The following is a 26075-nucleotide window of genomic DNA, read 5'->3' as shown; positions in this document are numbered from 1 at the left end:
TATCCCAGAAACAGTTTTGTATGGAGGAATGCTCTAAAGTTCCCCCTCACTGTTGTGCAAGTCTGATCAGCAGCTGCAGAAAATGTTTGGTGGAGGCTATTGCTGCAAAAGGAGGTTCTATCAGTTATTAAATACTAGGGTTCACATACTTTTTCCAGCCTGGACTGTGAATGATTAAACAATGTGTTCAATAAAGATATGTTCAATTGTTTGTGTATTACTAGTTTAGGCAGGTTGTGCTTGTCTATTATTGTGACTTGGATGAAAATCACAATTTTATGAGTAATTAATGCAGTAAAGCAGGTAATTGCAAAGGGTTCACAAACATTTTCTTGCAAAGGTAGCTTCTAAGCTTCCAGTCTCTTTTGTCGTTATGTTTTGGACAATCCTACCATGGGAAAATAGTTCCTCCTATCTCACTTAGTAACCCTACCTTATGTAAGGAAATAGAGTGGTGGGAGAGGTAACCAGTCAGTGAACAGACAACCTCCTCTGTTGTGAATAGGTTCACCGCAACGAAGGACTTGTGCTTTTATTTTTGGGACTTGAGAGAAGAATTTTGCAGCATTAATAATTTTTAAAAAGAAGCACAGTCTAGTGTGGTGGCCTGCACAGTGGAGTGGTGCAGTGGAGTGGCTGCTGAGACACCTGGGTTTAGTCCTGACCTCAGGTTTTGGGTCTTCACATTCTTCCTGTGACCACAGGAAGAAATTAAAAAAAAAATATAAGAATCATAATTAGGTTTATTATCACTGACGTATGTTGTGAAATTTGTTGTTTGGTAGAAGCAGTACAGTGCAATACATATTGCTATAAGTTACAATATGAAATGTATTAAAAAAATGAAGTAGTGCAGAAAGAGAACAGATATTGAGCTTGTGTAAATCTGATGGTGGTTGGTTACCAAAGTTAAAGGTGTGAAGGTTGGTAGGTTAAATAAGCTGCTATAAGTTGCCCTGGTGTGTGAGTGAATGGTAAGGTTGTTGATAAGGTGGAGAGAATTAAAAAAAAAAGAAAGATTAATGCATACAATTAACTACACATGCTGGAATCTGGAGCAACTCACTATTGGAGGAACTCAGTGGATCAGGCAGCATCTGTGGAGGGAAAAGGGCAATTAGCATTCGGGTTGAGACTCTTCAGACTGAAGAAGGGGAGAAACTGCTTAGAAAGAGGTGGAGGGAAGAGGTAGGGCAAGAGGAACCGGGTGGGTGGGGTGGAGAGTGGGGACGATATCAGAAGCTGACAGGTGTGATGTGGATCCAGGTGAGGGAGGGGGAGAGTGGGAATGTCAGAAACTAGCAGGTGGAAGTTTCAAAGGGTTAAAGCTCGTGTAATTGGGTAGCCAGCAGTTGGTGTGAACTTGTTGGGCCAAAGGGTGGTGTGTGTGTGTGTGTTTTGTGCCCAAACTGTCCGAATCCCGATGCCCTTCCCCGCACTCCTGCAGACTGTTACTTTCCTATGGGACTTTCCCATTTTTTTTGATGTCGTTGAGCCTGTTTCCACTGATTTTTTTGGTAGTTCAATGTCATCTGTACTCAATAAACTCCTCATTTCCACTGACAGAGCTCGGCTGAAACAGCCCCTTATCGTGACCGTGTGACCAAGCCTGCAGGGAGCCATGGTGAGGACGGTGGTGACTGGCAGGTGAGTATGTCAGGATAAAGGCATTAAGATGTTCTCCCCTTTCCTCCACTTATGATGTGAGCCATGTTTCAGGGCTCTCAGCTCTACCTTAGTCCCTCAACTGGAGATGCAAGTTGTTCTCCTGCGTCCTCCTTCAGGTTAAGGCGTGGCCTCAGTACATCGAGGAACGGCTACGGCGGTTTGAGAAACTGAAGGAAACCTATGATAAAATCCTGCAAGGGAGAGTTTTGAAGGAGAGCCGGCCGATCAAGATCCGGCTTCTGGATGGGAAGTTTGTGCAGGGAGAGTCGTGGAAATCCAGTCCTTATCACATCTTCAGAGAAATCAGGTCAGAACCACAAAGCACTGAGAGAGTGGGGGTATTAGCACAAGGCATGGAAGCATAAGAATTATTATTGTTATTACTGACATATGTCATAACGTTTGTACAAAGACATAAAATTACCACAAGTTACAAAATAAAAACTAAAAACAGAACAAAAAAATTGAAATCTTATGGCACAAGGGAGGATAGAAACTGTTTCTGAATCATTGAGTGTGAATCTTTAGGCTCCTGTACCACCACCTTGATGATAGTAATGAGAAGAGGACCTGTCTTGCATGGTGGTAGTTGACATTTCAGGCCGAGACCTTTCATCGGGACTTTTTATCCTGATGAGGGCTTGAAATGTTAACTGTTTATTCATTTCCATAGATGCTGTCTGACCTGCTGAGTTCCTCCAGCATTTTGTGTGCAATGCTCAAATTTATTCTCTGTCTGTCCCTGTCCTGTGAGGGTGTAATAGGGCTGTGTTCAGCCAGCGTGGACGTTTCTCTTTGGAGCAAAAGGGTTGGGGGGAATGGGAGGTGACTTGTTAGAGGTGTACAAGATAAGAGGCAGAGAGAGAATGGATAGCCAGAGACTTTATCCCAGCCGGAAATGGCTAACATAAGGGGGCATGGTAGGAGGAAAGTATAATGGAGGGATGTTAGAGGTAGGATTTTTATACAGAGTGGTGTGTGTGTGGAACGCCCTGCTATGGTAGTAGTAGAGGTAGATACATTAGGGATGTTTAAGAAATTCTTAAGTAGGCCCATGGATAGAAAAATGGAGGGAAGGGTTAGATGGTTGTCAGCACAACATCGTGGGCCAAAGGGTCTGTATCATGCTGTAATGCTCTATGTTCTATGAAATATAATTTCTGCTGGAATGTGACTAATTTGTACACAGTGAGTTCTGAAGTAGCTCTGTGCTAAAAGTTGTGTGAGTGATATTGCTGGAGTGTGGTTGTTGGCCTGGAGGCATCCCTGCTCAAGCTAGGGACCCTGCATTTCAGAGTAAGAATGGCCTTTGCTCCCTCATGCGGTAACCTGTGATTCAGTAACGGGTGGCGGACGGTCGAGAGGACAGTGTTGACGTGTTGCTTGTTGTATTGTCAGCCGGAGTCTGGCGGAGGGGGCGGTGGTGGCCAGGGTGAACGGAGTGCTGTGGGATCTGCAGCGTCCACTGGAAGGGGATGCGGACGTTGAGCTTCTGCAGTTCGGCAGTGAGGCAGCAAACGCGGTGAGTAAGGGGGAGGGTGATGGAGGTAGGCAACTGCAGAATGTTCACGCAACACATCTTACAACCCATCAGCACACCTCTCCAGGAATGAACAGTCCAGCGAGTTCCATTCCCTCTCCGTGCAACGTGCCTTCCAACCCGTCGGCACCCTGCTCCCTCACAAGAGAGATGCCTTGTTTAGCTATCTCAGAATTGATGGCTCTTATTTGAAGGTGGGTATATCTCTGCATCTCCACATCAACCCCCTGGATGATTTGAAAGATGTTTCCATGTGGGTGCTCTAAGCCCGACCGATCAAGCTACCCACACACAGTCCCAGAGCTGGACCTAAGGCTGTCCTGAAGCACGTGTTCAACTTGGCCACAAACCCCACAGTCCTGAGAGCAGAGGACAGAGTCTCCCGGGGGTCATGCGACTTGAGAGCCCCAATAAAGATAGGCCCTTGACCTCAAAATCTACCTCATTATGATCTTGTACCTTATTGTTTACCAGCACCGCTCTTTCTCTGTGACTGCTGCACTTTATTTTGCCTTGTTACTTTTTCACCCTGTAGTATCTCAGTGCACTCTGTAATGATTTGATCTGTCTAAACAGTATGCATGACAAGCCTTTTACTGTATCTCAGCACATGTGACAACACAATCCAGTTCCAGTCCATTGGATGCTCCCCATGACTTTGACTGTGTGGATGCCAGACCTTTTTCCTCTCTGTCTGTTCTGCCCAGGTGTACTGGCACTCCAGTGCCCACGTGCTGGGCGCTGCCATGGAGCAGCTCTACGGAGGCTTGCTGTGCCGTGGCCCAAACACTGAGAGCGGCTTCTTCTATGACATGCACTTAGAAGACAGGTGAGCACCACTGTCCCAACTGCCCTTCTCATTAACCTCACCTTCCAGTGGTATAGTCACAGAAACAGGCCCGTCAGCCCAGAGAGTCCATGCTGAGCCGTTCCATCGACCTGCTCCCGGACCATCCATGTACCCATCCAAATATGCTGAGCCATTAATCTGCCTTGTTCCTCGACCTGCTCCCGGGCCATCCATGTACCTATCCAAATATGCTGAACCGTTAATCTGCCTTGTTCCTCGACCTGCTCCCGGACCATCCATGTACCTATCCAAATTACCCTTAAATGCTGAAGTCGACCCTGCAACCACCATTTCTGCTGGCGGTCTCACCATCTGAGTGAAGAAGTTCCCTTCGTGTTCCCCTTAAACTTTCAAATTTCATCCTATGACTTTAGTAATCTCACCAACCCTTCTCGGCTCTCTGTTCCCCTCATAATTTACCATACCTCTAACAATTCCCCTCAAGCTTCTACGGTTGAGGGAATAATGTCCCAACCTATTCAGCTTTCTCTATAACTCAGGTCTTCAAGTCGAGGCAACATCCCTGTAAATTTCCTCTGCACTCTTTCAATTTTATTTACATCTTTCCTGTAGGTAGGTAACCAAAACTGACACAACACTCCAAATTAGGCTTTTGGTACAATTTCAACATAACATCCCATCTCCTCCTGTACTAATTGATTTATGAAGTCCAATATGCCAGAAGCTTTCTTTACGACTATCTACCTGTGACACCACTGTCAAGGAATTATGGAGTTGTGCTCCCAGATCCTTCTGTTCTACTGCACTCCTCAGTGCCCTACCGCTCACAGTGTAAGACCTACTCTAGCTGGTCCTCCCAAAGTGCAACATCTCACACTAACCTGCATTAAATTCCACTTGGCATTTTTCAGCGCAGCTGATCCAGACCCCGCTGCAACCTTTGTTAGACTTCCTTGTCTTATGTAGATGACAAAGAACAACAGACCCAGCACCAATCCCTGTGGCACACCACAAGTCACAGGCATCCAGTCAAAAGAGGCAGCCATCTACAACCACTCTCTGGCTTTTTCTGTGAAGCCTATGTCTAGTTCAATTTACTACCTCATCTTGAATGGCAAGTGACTGAATCTTCTTGACTGACCTCTCATGTGAGACCATATCAAATGACTTGCTAAAGTCCATGTAGACAACATCCATTGCCTTGCCTTCATTATCTTTCCTGGTAGCTTCCTCAAAAAATGTTATAAGATTGGTTAGACAAGACTTACCATGCTCAAAGCCATGTTGACTATCCCTAAACAGTTCCTGTCTATCCAAATACTTGTATATCTGGTCCCTCAGAATACCTTCCAATCACTTTCTTTTGACTGATGTCAGTTCAGTGGCCTTACAATTTCCTGGCTTATTCTTAGAGTCTTTCTTAAACAACGGAACAACATTTGCTTTCTTCTAATCATCTGGCACCTCACCCGTAGCTAAGGATGTATTAAATATTTCTGCTAGGGCCCCTGCGATTTCTACACTTGCCTCTCACAGGGTCAGAGGGAGCACCTTTGTCAGGCCCTGGGGATCTATCTACCCTAATTTGCCTCAAAAAAAAAACAAACACCACCTTCTTTCTAATCTGTATATGGTCCATGACCTCGCTGCCGCTTTGCCTCACATCTATACGCACTGTGTCCTTCTTCCCAGTAAATACAGATGCAGAATACAATCCATGAAGATCCCCTCCATCTCTTTGGCTCCGCGCATGGATTACCACTCTGATGTCCCTTGTTATCCTTGGGCTTCTCCTTTGCCTTGTTTGCTAGAGCAATCTCACGTCTTCCTTTGCCCCTCCTGATTTCCTCCTTAAGTGTTCCCTTGCATTTTTTTTTAATACTCAAGTACCCCATTTGTTCCTGCCCACTTATACCTTCTGTGCACCTCCTTTTTCTTAACCAGGACCTCAACATCTCTCGAAAACCAAGCCTCCCTAAATCTGTTGTCCTCGCCTTTTACTCTTACAGGAACATATAAACTCTACTCTCAAATTTTGACTTTCAAAGGCCTTCCACTTACCAAGTGCACCTTTGTCAGGAAACAGCCTGTCCCACTGCACACTTGTTAGATCCTTTCTGGTATAATCAAAATTGGCCTTTGTCCAATTCAGAATCTCGCCCACGAGGACCAGACCTATCCTTTTCCATAATTACCCTGAAACACATAGCATTGTGATCACCAGATGCAAAGTGTTCCCCTACACAAATGTCTTGTCACCTGCCCTATCTCATTCCCTAACAGGAGATCTAGTATTGTTCTCTCCCTAGTCAGGACTACTATGCACTGATTAAGGAAACTTTCCTCAAAACATTTAACAAACTCTATCCCATCCAGTCCTTTTACAGCATGGGAGTCCTAGTCAATATGTGGAAAGTTATAATCACCTACTATCATAACCTTCTGTTTCTTGCAACAGTCTACGATCTCTCCACAATTCATTCCTCTAAATCCTGCAGACTGTTGGTTGGTCTGTAACATAATCCCATTAACGTGATGTATTTCTTATTTCTCAGTTCCACCCATAAAGCCTCACTAGATGAGTTCTCCAGTCTGTCCTGACTGAGCATTGCCTTGACATTTTCCCTGTCTAGTAATGCCTCCCCTCTCCTTTAATCCCTCCCACTCTGACGTCTAAAATAGCAGAATCCTGAAACATTGAGCTGCCAGTCCTGCCCCTCCTGCAACCAAGCCTTTCAATTGGCTACAGTGTCATAATTCCACATGCTACTCCACGCGCTAAGCTCATCTGCCTTTCAGACAATACTCCTTGCATTGAAATGTACGCAGCTCAGATCATTAGTCCCATCATGCTCAATCTTTTGATTCCTGACTTTGTATGTAAGCTTAACAATTTTCTCCACAAAGCTCCTCTATCTGTTCTGGTGTTCCCAATCCCCTGCAACTCCAGTTTAAATCCCCCCCCCCCCATCACTCCCCCCGTGTAGTACTAGCAAAATTGCCTCTCTGGTTGTTAGTGTCTTGTCCCCATCTCTTCTAGGCATGTCCCACCTTCACTGGCAGAGAGCCCAATGTGACACCCCCGGTCCCCGCAGCCCTCCCTGTCTCAGTGACCCCCTCCGGCCCCTACACACATGCCCGTCTCTGTAAACCTCTTCACCCCCATACCCCTCCCTATCTTTGTGACCCCTCCTCTCATCCTTATTCCCGTCCCCATCTCTGTGTTCCTTTCCTTCCTCCCCTGCACTGCTATCCCATACCCCTCCTCCCTTGCCTGATCCCTCCCCATCTTTGTAACTATCTCTCACCCTTGTCTCCCTGATCCCCTCTGGCACCTAGACCCCTCCTAGTCTCTGTACTTTTCCTCCCTCCCTGTCTCTTGACTGGTGGACCCCACTTTGATGGTGGCAGCATTGACAGCCATGCCTTCCTCTGCCTTGGTTGAGAATTCAGTCTCTCCCTTTCCTCCTTGATTGAGGGTTTTTATCATTTTCCCTCATCACTCTGCGTGTGACTGCGTTGTTGGATCTGATCCAGTGAATGTTGCATCATGTGGTACGAGCGCTATTTACTGTGGGTGAGGCTGCATTGGACTGATGCACTCACCGTGGCCACCTTAGTTCAAAGCTCCGAGACGGCTGCAGGCCCAGTTGCAGCAGAGAAGCCTACAAGTGGTATCTCCACTCGACTGTGACAGCTTGCTGTGCAGAGGTCTCTGGTCCCTGCACCAGTTGGTGATTGTTTCTGTAAGGGTACAGTGTCATCAGCATGTGCTATGGGATTTTTACGGGGTAGCCCATCTTTTATTTGCCTTATAAGACACTGAAAGAGCCTCATGTATTGCTCCTCTTGCCCGTGCTCCCTCTCACAAACAGGCTGATCCCCAGGAGTGACTTCGCCCAGCTGGAAAGCATCTGCCAATCGATGGTGAAGGAGAGACTCCCTTTCGAGAGGGTGGAGGTGCGGAGGGAGGACCTCATTGAACTCTTCAAGGTAGAGTCCGAGCATGGGTCTGGTGGGACAGGTCAGTGGTAACGAGGCAGGGTGGGTGACCGTTGGACTTCACTAACAGACACTTTTCCTCCTCAGTACAACAAGTTCAAGCTGCGGTTTATCGAAGAGAAAGTGATGTCGCCAATGGCTACAGTTTACAGGTAACTCTGAGTTTGCTGTGTGGATAATTTATTTAACCTCTTCTACCTGTTCCAGTTCATGAAAGCCACTGGCGTGCACCGTGAGGTTTAAGGTAAAATTGACAAAAGTTTTCAAAACATCGTATAAAATTTTCAGTGTTACAGATAGGGTGAATGCACAGTTTTTCTCCCAGGTATGAAGGAGGAACAGGCACAGGTTTAAGGTGAGAGGGAGAGATCCCCTCCCATAATTACTAAACATGTGCCATGCTGGTGTCCCCTTATTTGGGACAGGAACTCCCCTTGTCCCAATATTACCAATTTCTTGTCTCTCTTCCTTATCCTACTTACTGTACTCTTCTTTCTTCTGTTCACTACAGTGCCCTCTAGGGGTAAAACTTGAGAGTTTCCACAAATCGCACTGTGACTTACTCTCTTTACCTGATGCCAGAGGTGTCCCTGACACTCTTACTTGTCAAATCTAACCATTGATACCCGTAAGTTTCTGGTTACCGTGCCTGAAGCACCGGGATCATAGAGAGACAAACTAGTCCGCTCGAATTACAGTAGCACAGATCGCGGTGTATAGAATGGGAATGGGGCAGAATCTGGTATTGGCTACTCACCTGGAAAGACCACGCAGAGCAAAAAGCAAACCTACGTTTTGGTGATCACTCCTGTTCAGGAGTTTCTCTGGGAGCAGGCGGATACTGGAATCCTCCTTGGTCCACTCCCGCACCTAAATGCGTGTTGTCAGTGGACCTCCAAGTTCTGTTGAGCACCCTTTTTGCTGCATCCCATAACAAACAACAATTAACTCAGTGGGCCTACCATAAGGGCATTTATTTTGCTTGCAGCAAAGGAAGGTTCTCACTGCACGAGAACCGGTTAAGATTAGCAGAATCTCTTGTGCTGTGGGTGCTGTTACACAGTGTTCCTCAAGGTATGTCCCATGCTGTGCAGGCAGTTAACTTTCTGCTGTGAGCCTCAGCACTGGTGGCTGGGCAATACATGGGTGCTACTGCACAGTGATCAGAAATCCACTTCCATTCTCACGCTCCTCACTCCGTAACCAGTTATTTGGTTGCAGTGAAGTTAACTTGATGCATTCATTGTGCCTGTGGCTAGGTGGTTGTGTTAAATCTGTGGGAGAGTTTGGTTTTGGATTTAATCACAGCATTTCTCTGCATCTTCAGTGTATGCAGTGGCGTGGGACGTTCTTCCCTAGAGTTACCCAGAATTGAGCACTGAGCCACATCAGAGCAGTGTAGTTATTACACGAGGCATTCTGCAGATTGAGCGACACCCAGAAAGTGCTGGAGGAACTCGTCAGGCCAGGCACCATTTGCAGAGGGCAATAAACAGTTGATGTTTCGGGCTGAGATCCTTCCATTAATCTGGCCATTGGTTGCTTTGAAGGATCCACAGAATCAGGATGAGTGTAAGCTGTCCTCATAGCCAAGGATTGAAGATCTGGGCAGCTGTTCTTCCACACCAGTGGCCTGCCTACTCCTCTTCTGAAATGTCTCTGCTGTCTGTATTTAGGTGGTGCTTACACACTTCCCTGACCGCGCTGGGTAGGGAGGGATCTGCTTTGAATTGTTCTCTCCCTTGTCTTCACTGCTTTCCACAGTATTGCAGCTTCCTTGTCCAGCCTGTTCCCAAGCTCCCCCCACACCCCCAGTACAGATCCCCTGCCTGTCTCTGATATTACCCACCCTATGTTGACCGGGGCACATTATTTCCATGCCATGAGATAGGAAAGGTTCAAGGGACTTTGGCCTCGAGTAGATGGACACTTTGGTCGGCAAGGAGCAGATGGGCTGAAGGGCTTGTTCCACTGCTTTGGCTGCTTGCAACTCTTCACTCCTCTTCCTCTCCAGATTTACTATTGACCAAGCTCTTGTTCACCTGTCCTGGTGTGGCTCACAGTCAAATTATAACTGATAATCCTCCTAGGAAAATGTCTCACAGCATTGTATACACTGAGTCTAACTCTGTGATTAGATGTGATTTTCCCCAGCTCAGGAGCCACACACACACAAGTGAGGAATGTTTCTTGAACTGGTTGGTGGCTCATGGGATCAATCCAGGAACGATAGACACCCCCCCCCCTGCAGATGGGGGGGGGGTTGCAGTGGGGTGATGGGAGGGTGGTTGGTGAAGTGATTTCTACCTCCCACCACTTACACAGGCTCTCTGTGGGGACATGGTTTGCAATACCATCCCAAATGCTCCTTCCTGACAGGGGTCAGATAGGGCTGTTGCATTTCTTCCAGGAAACGTTACATAGAAACATAGAAAATAGGTGCAGGAGTAGGCCATTCGGCCCTTCGAGCCTGCACCGCCATTTATTATGATCATGGCTGATCATCCAACTCAGAACCCTGCACCAGCCTCCATACCCCCTGATCCCCGTAGCCACAAGGGCCATATCTAACTCCCTCTTAAATATAGCCAATGAACTGGCCTCAACTGTTTCCTGTGGCAGAGAATTCCACAGATTCACCACCCTCTGTGTGAAGAAGTTTTTCCTAATCTCGGTCCTAAAAGGCTTCCCCCTTATCCTCAAACTGTGACCCCTCGTTCTGGACTTCCCCAACATTGGGAACAATCTTCCTGCATCTAGCCTGTCCAATCCCTTTAGGATTTTATGTGTTTCAATCAGATCCCCCCTCAATCTTCTAAATTCCAACAAGTACAAGCCTAGTTCATCCAGTCTTTCTTCATATGAAAGTGCTGCCATCCCAGGAATCAATCTGGTGAACCTTCTTTGTACTCCCTCTATGGCAAGGATGTCTTTCCTCAGATTAGGGGACCAAAACTGCACACAATACTCCAGGTGTGGTCTCACCAAGGCCTTGTACAACTGCAGCAGTACCTCTCTGCTCCTGTACTCGAATCCTCTTGCTATGAATGCCAGCATACCATTCGCCTTTTTCACCGCCTGCTGTACCTGCATGCCCACTTTCTTTTTTTATTTTATTTTATTTTTATTTGGATAAGGAATTCACAAATATCATGTACTTTTTTCACACATATAACCTTTTCCATTTTTTTATATGTATAAAACTACAATTATTTATACATTCTTAAGTACACATTGAGATGATATAAAAGGAAAATAAACATTTAAGTAGATAATTATGTACTGTGGTAAATCTAACCTATTAGGCTAAGTAATAGAATTAGTTGTTAAGAAAAATGGTAATAATAGTTTCCATATAACCCTTCTGGACCATTTCCACTGGTCCAAAATGTTGTATATAAGCCTATGTATCAACCATTGTAGGTGTTTATATCCTAATTTGTTCATGCTTGCTCCTGCCCGCAGACATAATTATCCAATCCCTATGTACTTATTTACTTAATTTTTTTCATTTTTTTTATCCCTTTCCCAAATCTTTCCCTTTACTTGTGTTAATTCTCTATTTTCCAAAAGAAAACAAAAAAAACAAACATTTAGACTAGGGGTGCTTACGTTAGCAATATTACTGTGTTGATGAGAAGAGCAGTATAAATCATTAGGAGAGTCATCTAAAGTCTGCTGGCATTGAGGTTATATATTCAATCCATTTATTCCAGATTTGATAAAATTTTTCTTTTTGAGTTCTCAGGGAGTAAGTCAACTTTTCCATTTTAAATATTTCCAAGATAATTTCGTACCAATCTTCTAATGTAGGTGGTATTGGATTTAGCCATTTTCTAGTGATTGATTTCTTACTTGCCGCCAAGAGGGCCTGCAGCAACTTTATATCTTCCTTCTGTTCAAGAAACAATACATGCCCCAAATAGAGCGTCTCAAAGTTCAGAGGTATCTGGGACCAAAGTACCTTAACTAATGTTCTATGAATACCTTCCCAAAATAGACTTAATTTAGGGCAATCCCAAAAAATATGAAAATGATTTGCCTCCTTGGAGCCGCACCTTCTCCAACACATCACATTTGTATCTTTATATTTTTCCTGATATGGGGTCTTGAAGTATCTTATAATGTTTTTCCAACAGTGTTCTCTCCAAGTCAAAGAATTAGTCGAGGACCATTGAAAGCTGCAGATTTTCTCCCAAGCCTCCTCTGAAAGTACCAACCCCGCTTCTTTCTCCCACTTCTCTTTAATATACAGTGTATTTACATTTTTAGCATGGGAGAGTGCATTATATAATCGAGAAACTGATTTACTAGGTATTGAACTGCAAGCCGAATTCAGAATCTTGAAAAATTCTAATTCTACTGTTGATAGGTCTGTATATCTACAACTCTGGTTAACATAGTTTCGTACTTGAAGGTACCTAAAAAAGTCATTATGTTCTAGGCCATGTTTGTCCTGCAGGATTTGGAAACTTTGTAATACTCTTTTATCTATAAATGAGAGGTAGGTTGTAAGACCTTTCTTTATCCATAGCTCAAATCTTTTATCTCCTCTGTTGGGAAGGAATTCGGTATCATATGCACACCATCTAAAGAGTTTTAACACGTTATTAATTCCACATGAATTAACCACCTTCTGCCATACTTTTAATGTAAGATTTATCCAAGCATTTTTAAATTTTTCCAACTGGGCTATCAATCCTTTGTCAGCTATTGAGGCCTGAAGAGGAAAACTGTCAACTAATCCAAATTCTATTTCCTTCCATCTAGCCTTATGTTCCCTATTACACCAATATAACAGAGGGGTTATCTGTGAGGCATGAAAATAATTTCTCAGGCAAGGAAGAACCATACCTCCTCCTTCCTTCCCTAACTGTAAGGTGTTATATCGAATTCTAGGTTTCTTTCCTTGCCAAATGAAGCGGGAAATCCATTTGTCCCATTCCCTGAATTGATTATCATCCACCTCCACCGGTAAAGTACGGAAAAGATACAATAACCGAGGAAGAATATTCATTTTTATAGTATTTATCCTTGAATTTAAACTTAAAAAGGGGATAAGATTCCATCTATGCATATCTGCTTTTATCTCTGAGATTAATGGCCCATAATTTACCTGTGACAGTGTTGAAAGATCCCTTGGCAGGGTTATTCCTAAATATTGTAATGATTTAGCTTTCCACTTAAGATCATATGTATCCTGCAATTTTTTGGATGGTGTATAATTTAGGGACATAACCTGCGTTTTCTTTACATTTATTTTATAACCTGATATTTTCCCAAAGTCATCCAACATTGTAAACAATCCTATAAATGATTTTTCTGGTTCACTCAGATAGACCAAAACATCATCTGCGAATAACGCCACTTTCTGTTCAATCCCTGCCACCTTGATACCTTTTACGATTTCGCTCTGTCTTATTAGTTGGGCAAGCGGTTCAATATATAGCGCAAAAAGGAGAGGAGAAATTGGGCATCCCTGTCTAGTGCCTCTCTCTAAGATGAAGGAGTCAGAGAGGTCCCCATTTATCTTAATTCGGGCTGTAGGGCTGTCATATAGAGTCTGAATTACTTTAATAAACTTTTCTTGAAAGCCGAACCTTCCTAACACTCTGTATAGGAATGCCCAACTAACCGAATCAAAAGCTTTCTCAGCGTCCAATCCTACTACCATTGTCTCTGTCTCGTTCTTATTAACCTGTTCTAATATGTGCAGAGTTCTCCTTATGTTGTCCTGTGTTTGTCTTTGTTGAATAAATCCAGTCTGGTCTAAATGGATTAGGCCAGGTAAAAGCTTTTCCAATCTGCGCGCTAATATAGATGTAAATAGTTTGTAATCTAAGTTAAGAACACTAATTGGCCGATAATTGCCACATTCTAGTTTATCTTTACCCTCTTTAGGAATAACTGAAATAATCGCTTCTCTGCAGGAAGGTGGAGTTTCTCCTCTCTTCAAGATCCAATTAAAGGTGTTAAGTAGTAATGCGGCTAACTGTCTTCAGGGACTTGTACCACTCTGAGGTAAACCCATCAGAACCCGGGGACTTTCCAGCCTTTAACCTAGAGATGGCCACGTTCAGTTCTTTGACAGTTACTGGTTCTAATAAACTTTCATTTTGTAAATCTGTAAGTTTAGGTAGATCTAAAAAATTCAATACACTGTCTATATAGGGCTCATTGGGGGCCCGGGGTTGGGAGTACAACTCTTGATAATATGTTTCAAAACTCTCTTGAATTTTCCCTATTGTACTCTCCACAAGCTTTGTCTTTGGATTCTTTATTTTTTGAATTGTATTGTCTGCTTGTTGTTTTCGTAATTTATATGCTAATAATCTAGCTGATTTACCTCCTACTTCATAATTCTTTTGTCTCAGGTAAAGAAAATTTCTTTGAGTTTCCAACGTATAAATATCGTCAATTTCACTTTGCAATTTCCTAATTTCCTGTTTTCGATTTGAATTACTTTTGTTGCTATCTACAACTTGAAGTTGTTTTAATTTTCCTTGAAGGTCTGCTAATTTTTGTGCATTGATTTTTTTCATGTGAGTGGTAATGGAAATAATTTTCCCTCTCAGTACAGCTTTCAATGTATCCCATAAGATCACTGGTGATGTTTCTCCCGTGTTATTAAGATCCAGATATTCTTTGATTTCTCCCCTTAATCTCTCCATTACTTTCGGGTTATTGAGTATATGTGAGTTTAGCCTCCATAGTGTTTTCCTCATTTTCCTTTCCAGGATTAGAGACATAGAGACTGGGCTATGATCCGACAGATCAATTGTTGCAATATTACAGTTTTTTATCCTGAGTCTATCTGTATTAAAGATAAAGAAATAGTCTATCCTTGAATAGGCTGAATGAGGGAAAGAGTAATATGTATAATCTTTACTAGTAGGGTGTAATTCCCTCCAGACATCTATAATTCCCAACTCCTCCATCAATGAATTCACTTTCCGAGTCAGAGGTTTATTCTGAGTAACTATTCTTGAAGAATCTAATATAGGATTTAATCTAATATTAAAATCCCCTCCACAAATTACTACCCCTTGAGAACTGACCATTAGGTCAAAAATGTGTCTATAAAATGACCATTCACAACCTGGAGGAGCATAAACACTCAGCAATGTTATTTCTGTACCTTCTATTCTTCCTGTGATTTTTACGAACTGTCCTTCTTTGTCTCTAGTCTCTGAAATATGTTCGTAATTAAGAGTACGTGATATTAAAGTAGCTACCCCTCTTTTGTGACTCAATTTATATGATGAATAAAATATATGCTTAAAGCCCATTCTTTTTAATTTTCCATGTTCAGATTGGCTCATATGTGTTTCCTGGAGGAAAGCTATTTGTGCCCTCTCTTTTTCAATTTAGACATAATCTTATTTCTTTTAAAAACCCCATTAACATTATAGGAAATTATTTTTACCAATTCAGTTTGCATTTTTCTCTAGTAGAAAAAAAACACTCTCCTTTTCTAACCAAATAGTAAGCAATCCCTTCTCAACAGTAAACCAAGGCATATAACCACACCCTAGACATTTTTGAACGTGCAACATTTGAAAATTTTTCCCGACTTCCCACAGTGGGGCCTGAGCACCGACCAGCCTCAGTTCAGAGGGATAACCTCTATCTTCACCCTGTGTTAGAGGGCCCTCAGCAGTTTGAATAATCATAGAGAATTTTCTCCCATTTATGTCTCGACCATATTGCTATCATTCAAGTTATTCCGTCTAGTTTACTTTCAGTTACCAGTTTTCATTTTACCTTTAAGTCCGATTTACTCTTTTCAGTCATTTCTCTTAATTAATCTGTGTTCTCTGTACATTTGCGTCTGAATATTTGCAGCTTTTCCTTGTAGTTTGACGCTCTGGTTCGTGTGGAGCGTCCTCGCCGCACTAACTGCCACGACTTTTGCCGAATCCTCTCCAGTAGCGACTCCGGTTGGGTGATAACTTTAATAGGTAGTCCCCGGTCCGCCAGGTCCAATGTTGCCTCCTCCACCGTAGCGTAAGATTTTGTCCCTTCGTCGTAAAAGACTCTCAGCCGAGCTGGATACAGGGTCTAGAATCTGATGTTGTTTTCCTTCAGAACTCTCCGTGTTTCCGTATATTCCTTCTGTCTGGCAAGAATCCCCGGTGCGTAGTCGTGGTCTAAACTGATTTTACAGTTGTTCCACATGAAACCTTTCTTTTGCCATGCCCTTTTAAGCACTTCTTCCTTCGTTCTGTAACTGAGAAATCTGACCAGAATCGATCTGGGCTGGGCGCCTGCTGGAGGCTGTGGTGCCAACGCGCGGTGAGCTCTTTCTATCTGTAGGTCTTTTGCGGCCGGTATATCAAGGTTCTGTCTAAGTAGCTTCTCCACGAAGGGAATCATCAATCCGGGTTTACCTTCAGTTCCTTCGGGAACTCCGTAAATCCTCACATTTTCCCTTCTCGAGCGGCCTTCTTGATCTATTAGTTTCCACTGGAGCTGGTCTTGCAGCTTCAGCATTTCTGCTATCACCTCCTCTGCATTTTGTAGCTTCTCTTCAATTCCAACAGTCCTCGCTTCGGCTTCATCTATCCGCGAGTTAGTTTTTACTATTTCTCCTTTAAAATCTTCCAGCTGTTTGCTGTTATCTTGTCGGAACTCGCGAATCTCTCCGAGAATCAAGGACAGAGTCACCGATTCCCCCTCATTATCTCCGTCCTGGCTTGCCGTAGGGGAACTAGGCCCGTCACCTTGCTGCGTCTCTTTATGTTTATCAGCCTTCGGAGCGGACTTTTTAATATTGTTCTTAGACATCATCCTTGCCCCCTTTATTAATATAGTTATGCAATATTAAGTATTTGTCTAAATTCAATTATGGGGCAGTTTACCTTCTTTTTTGTCGAGAGACCTTTTCCTTACGCCGCCATTCCCTTGATGACCCGGAAGTCCCACCTGCATGCCCACTTTCAATGACTGGTGTATAATGACACCCAGGTCTCGTTGCACCTCCCCTTTTCCTAATCGGCCACCATTCAGTTAGGCCCATCTTTGAATCCTTCTCAGTCTCTTTTTGGAATTATATAAGACATAGGAGCAAAATTGGGTCATTTAACTCATTGAGTATCTGGTAGGATTCAGTGAACACCCCCCACCTCCCCCCAGACTCCCCCATCGTTCTCAACTCCATCGAGTACGGGTCCAGAGACATCAAATGCTCCTTGTACTTTTGGAGATGAGTACCTGCTTTGTGAGTCTGCTATTCGGAATCCAAGCAACATGCAGACAATGGAAAGTCCCTAAGGTTAAAAGCACTCAAACCCTTATCACATAAAACACTCTTAAAATTCTTATTAGGATCACTGACAATAATATCATTACACTTTTGCTGAGGGTCTGAATTAACTACCGTACTCAAATGCCTCAATGCCACCACCTCATCCTTGCTACTAGTTAAATTAGTCTATGTTCTGTTAATAATATTAGTAACCTGACTAGGACAACCAATATTCTTATTACTGGAACCAGTGCTGTGGATGTTGGCCTGGGAGAACACATTGATGTTGGTTTCCTTGTCTCAGTACTGCTTTATTATTGTTATATATAGAGGTACAGAGAAAAGCTTGTATTCTGTTTATGCAGATTAAATCATTACCTAGTGCATTGAGATAGAACCATCATTATGTGCTGTGTCATATGACATGAACGATCATGGTCTATTCATGACACACCTTGCCCAAGGGTGACCTGCAGGCTAATGGAGGGACAAAGTGCCTTACACCTCCTTAGGTAGAGACGTATCTCACCCTGCCACCCTTGAGGTAAAATAAGGCAAAAAAAAACAATAACAATGCAAAATAAAGCTACAGAGAAAGTGCAGGTTAACGATAACATGCAAGATCATAACGAGGAAGATTGTGAGGCCAAGAGTCCATCTTATTGTACAGGAGGTCCGTTCAAGAGTAATAAGTGAGGAAAAATCTGTCTTTGAGCCTGGTGGTATGTGCTTTCAGGCTTTTGTCCAATGGGAGAGGGGAGAAGAGAGAATTTCTGGGATGGGTGGGGTCCTTGATTTTGCTGGTTATTTTACTGAGGCATCCAGACGTGTAGACAGAACGCACGGAGGGGAAGCTGGTTTTTTGTGATGTGCTGAGCTGTGTTCACAACTGTGAAGCTTCTTGCAGTCACATGCTTCTTGCAGTTGTGGTACCAAACTGTTATGCATAGTTACTGTCAATAGGGTCCTGATGCCTCAAGGTGCCTGGTGTAAGTTATCCATGTCTTAGGAACAAGTCCTTTGGCCCACAATGGTGTGCAGAACCAATTAAATTAGTAATTAAACTAATCTCTTCTGCTGACATGTCTCTAACCTTCCATTTTCCTCACATTTAATAGTTGCATTTAATATCAGAATCTATACAGTATGCAACCTGAAATTCTTCCCCTCCACTGACGTCCCTGAAACAGAAAAAAAACCCAAGGACTGAAAGAGAGAAAAAAGACACAAGAACCTGAGAGCCCCCGCCCCCATACACAAGCTGCAGCAAGTACCATCAACCCTCCCCCCTCTCCCCACTCATTCATTAAGCATCAGCATTCCCACCACCCACCATGTAAGCAAAAGCAAAACCCCCAGAGAGAGACCATGGTCTACAGTACATCAAAAACTAACTCTTCACTGCCACATTTTCGACATCCCATAGGCTCTGGCTCTTACTCACAAGGGAGAAACTGATGTTGCTCCTTCTGCAGTGACGGGAGACAATGGTCGTTATTTCGATGTTACAGTCAGTCTGAAGTGTTGCTGTTTGCTTCGAGTTCTCCAACTTGAGAATCGGAGTAACGATTACCGAGTGCCACACCATCTTTAGCTCCGCGTGTGCCTATCTAAGTGCCTCCTAAAAGCACCCCAGGCAACGCATTTCAGGCACCCACCGAGTGTGTGTGTGTGTGTGTGTGTGTATGTATGTGTGTGTGTGTGTATATATATATATACATACACGCACACATATATATATATATATATATATATACTCTATCTATCTATAGTATGGAGTAGGGCAAGGAGTGGGGGGGGGAGGGGGAACAGAACCTTGGTCAACATGGATGAGTTGGGCCGAAGAGCCTTTTTCTGTTATGTGACTGACTCTGCCCTTGGATGGTGTAGTGCAGGTTCAGGTTGCTGCCACCAGGTGGCCCCAGCAAGCTGTGTTGACAGCTGAATTCCTGACCCTGGAATGGAGAATGGAACTGCACCTACAAGAGAAAATTTGCAGATGCTGGAAATCTGAGCAGCATGCACAAAATGCTGGAGGAACTCAGCATTTTGTGTATGCAACTGCACCTTCTCGGCTGCAGATGCTACTCTGTGTCGAGGTGGAACTATCATCTGCCCTCCTCCGCCTCACAACAGAAGCAGAAATCATCTTATCGGGTGAACTCATCACTGGGTAATTTTTGAGATGAGGGGATTGTTCTCTGTGGAGTAAGCCCAGGGAAAGTGATTTCATTGTAATGCATGGAATTCCTTGAACGGAGAGGTGGGAGAGGATATTTCTCTTGGCTGCAGAGTCTGGATCTAGGGCCAGAGTCTCTGGTAAGAGGCTGCCCAGTTGGGCCTGAGGCAAGGAGGAATTTTTCAGCTGGAATGTTGAGCATGTTTGGAATCCTCATCCACAGGGAGGTGTGCAATCACAACCACTGATTCCAAGCTTGAATGGATCAATAGAGGCAATTCTGTAATCAGTAAAACCAAAGACCTCCCATTGCTTTGGGCAATTAGATGCCGTCTCTTGAATGGCGATGAAGCTTGAGGGGGCACGTGCCTATTCTCTCTCTTTCTCCCTCACTCTCTTTCTCTCGCTCTCATGCTCGCTCTCTCTCTCTCTCACTCATTCCCAGGATGTGGAGACTGCTGACCAGACCGGTGTTTGCTTTCCCCTCCCTGAGATAACTGACAGATTGTTGGACTACTTCAGGAAGTAGTTAAAGGCCGGCCACATTATTGGGTCAGGAGTCAAATGCAGGCCAGGCTCGGTGTTATTTCCGTCCCTGAGGAACTCGAACTGAACCAGTTTCTGTAATAACCCAGCACTTGTGTGCTCACTGACGTCCTTGCTAAAATGCGTGTTTATTTAATCAACTAGATTAAATTCCTCAGCTGCTGTGCCTGAATCTGCAGTGTTCAGATCAATAGACCAGACATCTGGATCACAGGCCAGCAACATAACCACATTGTAGCTCTGCTGCTATTTTCCTGTGATCACAGTGTGGTTCAGTGTGCATTAGTATCACACAGCTGTGGTAGAAGCGACACCAGATCAAGTTTGTCCTACTTGGACTTCCTGGTTTTCCCCCCACACACTCAGTCTTCTATGCTGTTAGTGTTTTGTGTTCCATTAGATTAATCTTTGAGGGATTATAGACCAAAGGTAGGCAAAATGGGACCGGTTTACATGGGCATCTGAGTTGGCATGGACTGGATGGGCTGAATGGCCTCTTTCCATACAGTATGACTTTGTGATGGTGCTCTTCCAGAGGGCTTAATTTTCAGAGGCATTGGAGCAACTGAAATATATACTTAGGGTGGGATGTTTGTATGTGCGTGTTACATACGGTAATACTGTGTCTCCTTGTGGTCGTGGCTATCCCTCGAGGTGGAGGATGATGGTCTTCGTTCTGAAGAAGTGGCCCACAGAGCGAAGACGCCTGTGTGTGTATTTGTTTAACGTGTACTTGATGTTACACTCCAAAAAGCACACGATACTTCACAAGTCAACCAACTGATTCCAGTGGCATGGAAACCATGACGATTGGAGCTGATGGATTTGTTGCATCCTTCATCCGCCTTCACAGCTGTTGAGTTCGAAGTAACTTCGTCCACCTGTTCCACCGTTGAGGTCTTGGTTGGATTGTTCTTTGTCAGGGACCTCGCCCTCGACCTTACCGCCATGGGTGACCCTACCAGGAGCACAGCTCCAGACGGCATCGCTCTCGGGATCACAGGACCACACAAGCTTCTCCACCACGACAAGGTGACAGTCCACGGAGAAGTACTGTGTCTATTGTACATGGTAGTATCTGTGTGTGTGTGTTATAGAGGGTAAAATTCCGTGCATTGTACTGGGTAATATTTCTGTGTGAGTCTGTGTGTTGTTAGACAAACCTTCAGGCAGGGAGTTCTGCACATGTGGCCCTGCCCTTTGAAGTGAAGTACGTGTGTTGAAGGTGCTGCCAGTGGTACGCGGGCAGCAGCTGAAAATCAGTAATGGTGGCAGCGATAGGCAAGGGGTCCGGTGTTGGAGAGGTGTCACTTTTCACCTTTCCCGGACATCCCCGAGCTTCCTGAGTGCTGCTGGAAATGTGCACTCCTGGTGTCACAGCCCTGCTCTGCAGATGGCATTACTGGGTGGGTCTCAAGGGGCATCGTCACTGAGAGCGTATTAAAATTGTTCTCATTTGTTTCGTTTCAGGTGTGGGTCGCTGGTTGATTTGTGTCGAGGACCACACATAAGGCACACTGGCCAGATCAAAGCTTTCCGTATTGAGAAGGTACCATTCTCTGTACTGATAGTCCACTGCAGCCTGATTAACAGGGCACAGGGAGCTTCACACTCTATCTGATCCCAGTAGTGTGTGACGGGGCAGTGTAGAGTGAGGGAGTGTCTGGTGGGACAGTGTGGAGGGAGCTTCATGCTGTGTCTGACCCTGGGAGTTTGTGATGGGACAGTGCAGGGGGAGCTTCACTCTTGAGTCTGACCCCAGGAGTATGGGGTGCGATGTTGCAGAGGAAGATTCAGTCTGGGTCTGATCATGGGAGTGTGTATGGGACAGTGTGGGAGCTTTACTCTGTGTCTGATTCCGGGAGTGTGTGATGGGATGGTGTGCAGGGCTTTTCATCCGGTGTCTGACCCCAGGAGTGTGTGATGGAATGATGCAGGTGAACTTTATCCTCTGCTGACATCATGAGGTGTTCCCTTACTGATGAGGCAGAGGGCGAATTGAGAATCTCTTCCCCCAACTGCGGCTCAGCAGGGGTGATTTCTGTGGACCAGAGTTGATTCACAGTGTGCCACACAGCGAAGATTCTCCCAATCAGGGAGAGCCTACTGTCAGTCACTGGTTGATTCAGTCAGGATTTCTGGGTCACCCTCTCTCTCTAGAGGGGTGGATGTGGGTGGTGGGGAGTAAACTCTGAGGGGAGGTGAGGCCAAGGTTAGTTTGGAAAAGCCAGTCAGGAACACAAGTATGATGGCGATCAGTGAGTTGTGGTTGTAGTGAGGGTTTGGAGAAAAGATGAGGAGATGGACGTTTGACTGGAGCAGGAGCACAGTGAGTGTGTTTGATACTATTGGTCTGTCTGTGTTTCTGCTCTGCTGTTACCACAGAGTGGGACTGTGCACTGGGATGGGAAACCCCACATGGAGCCTCTGCACAGGATCCACGGCATATCCTTCCCGGAAAACAAGGCTCTGATCGAATGGGACCGGTTGCAGGAAGAAGCAAGGAATCGGGATCATCGGAAAATTGGAAAGGTAGGGAAGGGCACTGTGATCAACGAGGTGGAGAGCACTTAACCATGCCCCACAGAGCAACGGCACTGAACCGCATGCATGCTATGCAACTGGCTGAGGCCGAGGAACTGATTGTTATTCAGAATGGTTTGAGCAGGTGAGGAGTCGGGAACTATATGATGACAGAAGTAGGGACTGTGGTTTTTGTTGTGTATTTAATATTTCAGTAGTATTTGAGTTGTATTGTAAAGATATTAATTGGTTAGGCATTCTTTGGTTAAATAATTCATTATGGCATCTACATAATAGAACATGAATGGCACCATTGTGCTGCCATGTCATACATATGCGCCTCACTTAAAGTAAAAACAAAGTTGGGCCTGCATCCTGCCTCCCTTCTTTTCCTTTCAATTATTTTTCATGTTTTGGGGTTGCAAAACGTAACACTTTTATATAGAGTTTGAGGAATCATACTAGGGTAGAACAGACAACCCCAACAGCTGAAGGGTCTAAGTGTAAGAGAGTATTATCCATGGTAACGTCAAGGGAGGAGATTGTAAGGCAGCATTATCCAGGGTAACATAAGGGGGAGGGGAGAGATTTTGAGAGAGTATTATCCATGATAATGTCGGGGGGGGGGAGATTGTGAGAGACCATTATGCATGATAATGTCGGGGGGGGGAGATTGTGAGAGACCATTATGCATGATAATGTCGGGGATGGGGAAGGTTATGAGAGACCATTATCCATGGTAACATCGGGAGGAGATTGTGAGAGACTGTTATCCATGGTAATGTTGGGGGTGGGGAATTGTGAGAGAGCATTATCCATGGGAATGTCAAGGAAGGAATATTGTGAGAGAGCATTATCCATGGTAATGTCAGGGGGCGGGAAATTTTGAGAAAGTATTATCCATGGTAACGTCAGGGGTGGAAGACTGAGAGAGAGCATTATGTCGGGGGAGATAATGAGAGAGCATTATCCATGGTCATGTTCGGGGTAGATCATGAGAGAGCATTATCCATGGGAATGTTGGGGGGGAAGATTGTGACAGAGCATTAACCATGATAATGTTGGGGGTGGGGGAGATCATGAGAGCATTATCCATGGTAATGGGGGGGGGGAGAGAGACTGTGAGAGAGCATTATGTCAGGGGAGATAATGAAGAGAGCATTATTCATGGTAACATCGGGGGTGGGGGAAGGTTTTGAGTAAGTATTATCCATGGTAATGTCAGGGGGGGAAGATGGTGAGAGTATTACCCATGGTAATGTCAGGGGGAGATAATGAGAGTGCATTATCCATGGTAATGTTGGGGGTGGGGGAGATTGTGAGAAAGTGTTCTCCTAGATGTTAACAAGTGTTAGTCAGGGTATTGTCAATATCCTGGACAGTGCTCCACCTTAACACAACAGTGAAATTGTCTATTTAAGAGGCAAGCTTCTTATTTTTGGGGTGTGGTTGTACTCCACAAAAAGGGGCTGTACCACGTGTAATGTCTGATGCACAGTTAGATAACCTGCTCGGCATTAAAAAATGCAGCTTGAACATTTTTTTTGTCTTGATAAATTATCACTTGCTTCTTTGCATAAATTCCCCAAAGAGCTAATTTTGTTCTCGGTACAAATATTTGGAAAGTGATTGTAAGTTCTGCCAGGGTGGAGTTCCATAAATTGGGCTGCAGTAGTACAGAGGTTGCTGTTTGTTACAGTTTACCTGGTGTAGTAGCAAATTGGCCATCACATCTTCCTCAACAACTGTGACCAAATATTGACGACATTTCCTTCACTGTTCAGAGATTTGGAACATCCCAACATCAAGAAAGCAGGGTTCTATAATAATTTCAGTGTTTGCCTAAAGTTTAATCAGGATATGCAGGAGCGATTTATACTTTATACTTTAGATTTAGAGTGTCAACTTCATTCACACTTGTGTGGTCGGTCATTAATCTCCATACAGCAAAGTCTTAAAAACAGGAAAATATTGATTAGAATACCTGTGTAATGTTCACTGAAACATATAAGTTTATACAAAGGAAGAACGTCATTTGTTCTACAGGGTAATATCTCGGGGTCAATGTGTTCTACAGGATAATATCTCCAGTTCAGTGTGTTCTGCAGGGTAATATCTCCAGTTCAGCGTGTTCTGCAGGGTAATATCTCCAGTTCAGCGTGTTCTGCAGGGTAATATCTCCAGTTCAGTGTGTTCTGCAGGGTAATATCTCCAGTTCAGCGTGTTCTGCAGGGTACTATCTCCAGTTCAGCGTGTTCTGCAGGGTACTATCTCCAGTTCAGTGTGTTCTGCAGGGTAATATCTCCAGTTCAGTGTGTTCTGCAGGGTAATATCTCCAGTTCAGCGTGTTCTGCAGGGTAATATCTGCGGTTCAGTGTGTTCTGCAGGGTAATGGGCTACTGCACTCCAGAGAGTAGCTGAAGAGATCTGTGGAGACATTAGTAATGATCTGTTGATTTTGGAGTGGTTCTGGAGGTCTGGAAAATTGCAAATGTCACTCCACTCTTTAAGAAGGGCGGTGGGCAGAAGAACGGAAATTATAGGCTGTTTAGCCTGACTTCAGTGGTTGGGAAGATGTTGGAGTGAATTGTTAAGGATGATGTTTCAGGGTACTTGGAGGCACCTGATAAGATAGATCAAAGTCAACACGGTTTCTTTCAGGTGAAATCTTGCCTGGGAATTCTGTTGGAATTCTTTGAGGAAATAACAGGGAGTATTGGTAAAAGGGAGTCAGTGGATGTTGTTTATTTGGATGTTCAGAAGGCCTTGACAAAGCCCATGGTATTACAGGACATATAAGATTGACTGGCAGAAGGCAAAGAATGGGAATGAATGGAGCCTTTTCTGGTTGGCTGCTGGTGACTAGTGGTGTTCTGCAGGGTTTGGTGTTGGGGCAGCTTTTTCCATTAGTTTGGATGAAGGATATGATGAGTTTGTTGTCAGTGTGTCGAAGGTTTCATAGAGAAGGCAGGAGAATGGGATTGAGATGGGTAATAACCATGATCAAATTGCAGAGCAGATTAATTCTGTTCCTTTGACTTATGATGATCTCTCATTGGGTCGATATTGTATACTGGGGAAGCAGAATGAGTAGGGTGTACACTGGCTAACATCTGTGGGTGAAGGGGGTAAGAGCTTGCGATGGGCTGAGCTGTTAGTAACATGCTGCTCCTGAGCTGTTGCTGAGTGTGCTGTTTTCTTGACAGGAGCAAGAATTGTTTTTCTTCCACGAGCTGAGTCCTGGCAGCTGTTTCTTTCTCCCCAAGGGAGCCCACATCTACAACACTCTCACTGACTTCCTCAAGGTACTGTATGTCTGACATCAGTGTTCACCAACGCAGAATGCAGCAGGGCCTCAGGGTCTGCCACGAGGCGAGAACGTTCATCTGCTTCCTCCACAGAAAGCTTACATGCTTACTTCATCTGCCCAGCACTCCGTAGAGGGTCATCTAACCCGGTAGCCACTAAATTGGGAGTGTGTGACAGTACAGCATAGAGAGAGCTTCACTCTCTGATCCCAGGAGTGTGTGATGGGATGATGTAGAGGGAGCTTCTCTCT

General features: G+C 44.4%; 1 protein-coding gene and 1 long non-coding RNA gene across 3 annotated transcripts in view; one reads left to right on the top strand and one right to left on the bottom strand.

Annotated features, from left to right (window-relative positions):
- The window catches only part of LOC140185010 (threonine--tRNA ligase 1, cytoplasmic-like), a 64144-nt gene that overhangs the window by 2550 nt on the left and 35519 nt on the right, over positions 1-26075 (top strand). For both annotated transcript variants that reach the window (XM_072238240.1, XM_072238247.1), the window contains exons 2-10: positions 1567-1647; positions 1785-1975; positions 3067-3190; positions 3916-4037; positions 7895-8012; positions 8109-8173; positions 21464-21542; positions 22379-22525; positions 25723-25821. In XM_072238240.1, coding sequence (XP_072094341.1) covers positions 1567-1647; positions 1785-1975; positions 3067-3190; positions 3916-4037; positions 7895-8012; positions 8109-8173; positions 21464-21542; positions 22379-22525; positions 25723-25821 — 1026 coding nt within the window. The remainder of the gene's footprint in view (positions 1-1566; positions 1648-1784; positions 1976-3066; positions 3191-3915; positions 4038-7894; positions 8013-8108; positions 8174-21463; positions 21543-22378; positions 22526-25722; positions 25822-26075) is intronic.
- The window catches only part of LOC140185029 (uncharacterized), a 28008-nt gene continuing 26296 nt past the window's right edge, over positions 24364-26075 (bottom strand). Inside the window, exon 4 of the long non-coding RNA XR_011882482.1 lies at positions 24364-24943. This is a non-coding gene — a long non-coding RNA (uncharacterized lncRNA). The remainder of the gene's footprint in view (positions 24944-26075) is intronic.

The sequence above is a fragment of the Mobula birostris genome, chromosome 2 (assembly GCF_030028105.1).
Source record: "Mobula birostris isolate sMobBir1 chromosome 2, sMobBir1.hap1, whole genome shotgun sequence".
Lineage (NCBI taxonomy): Eukaryota > Metazoa > Chordata > Chondrichthyes > Myliobatiformes > Myliobatidae > Mobula > Mobula birostris.
Note: the sequence above shows the minus strand (reverse complement) of the source record. Positions and strands in the feature narration are given on the sequence as shown.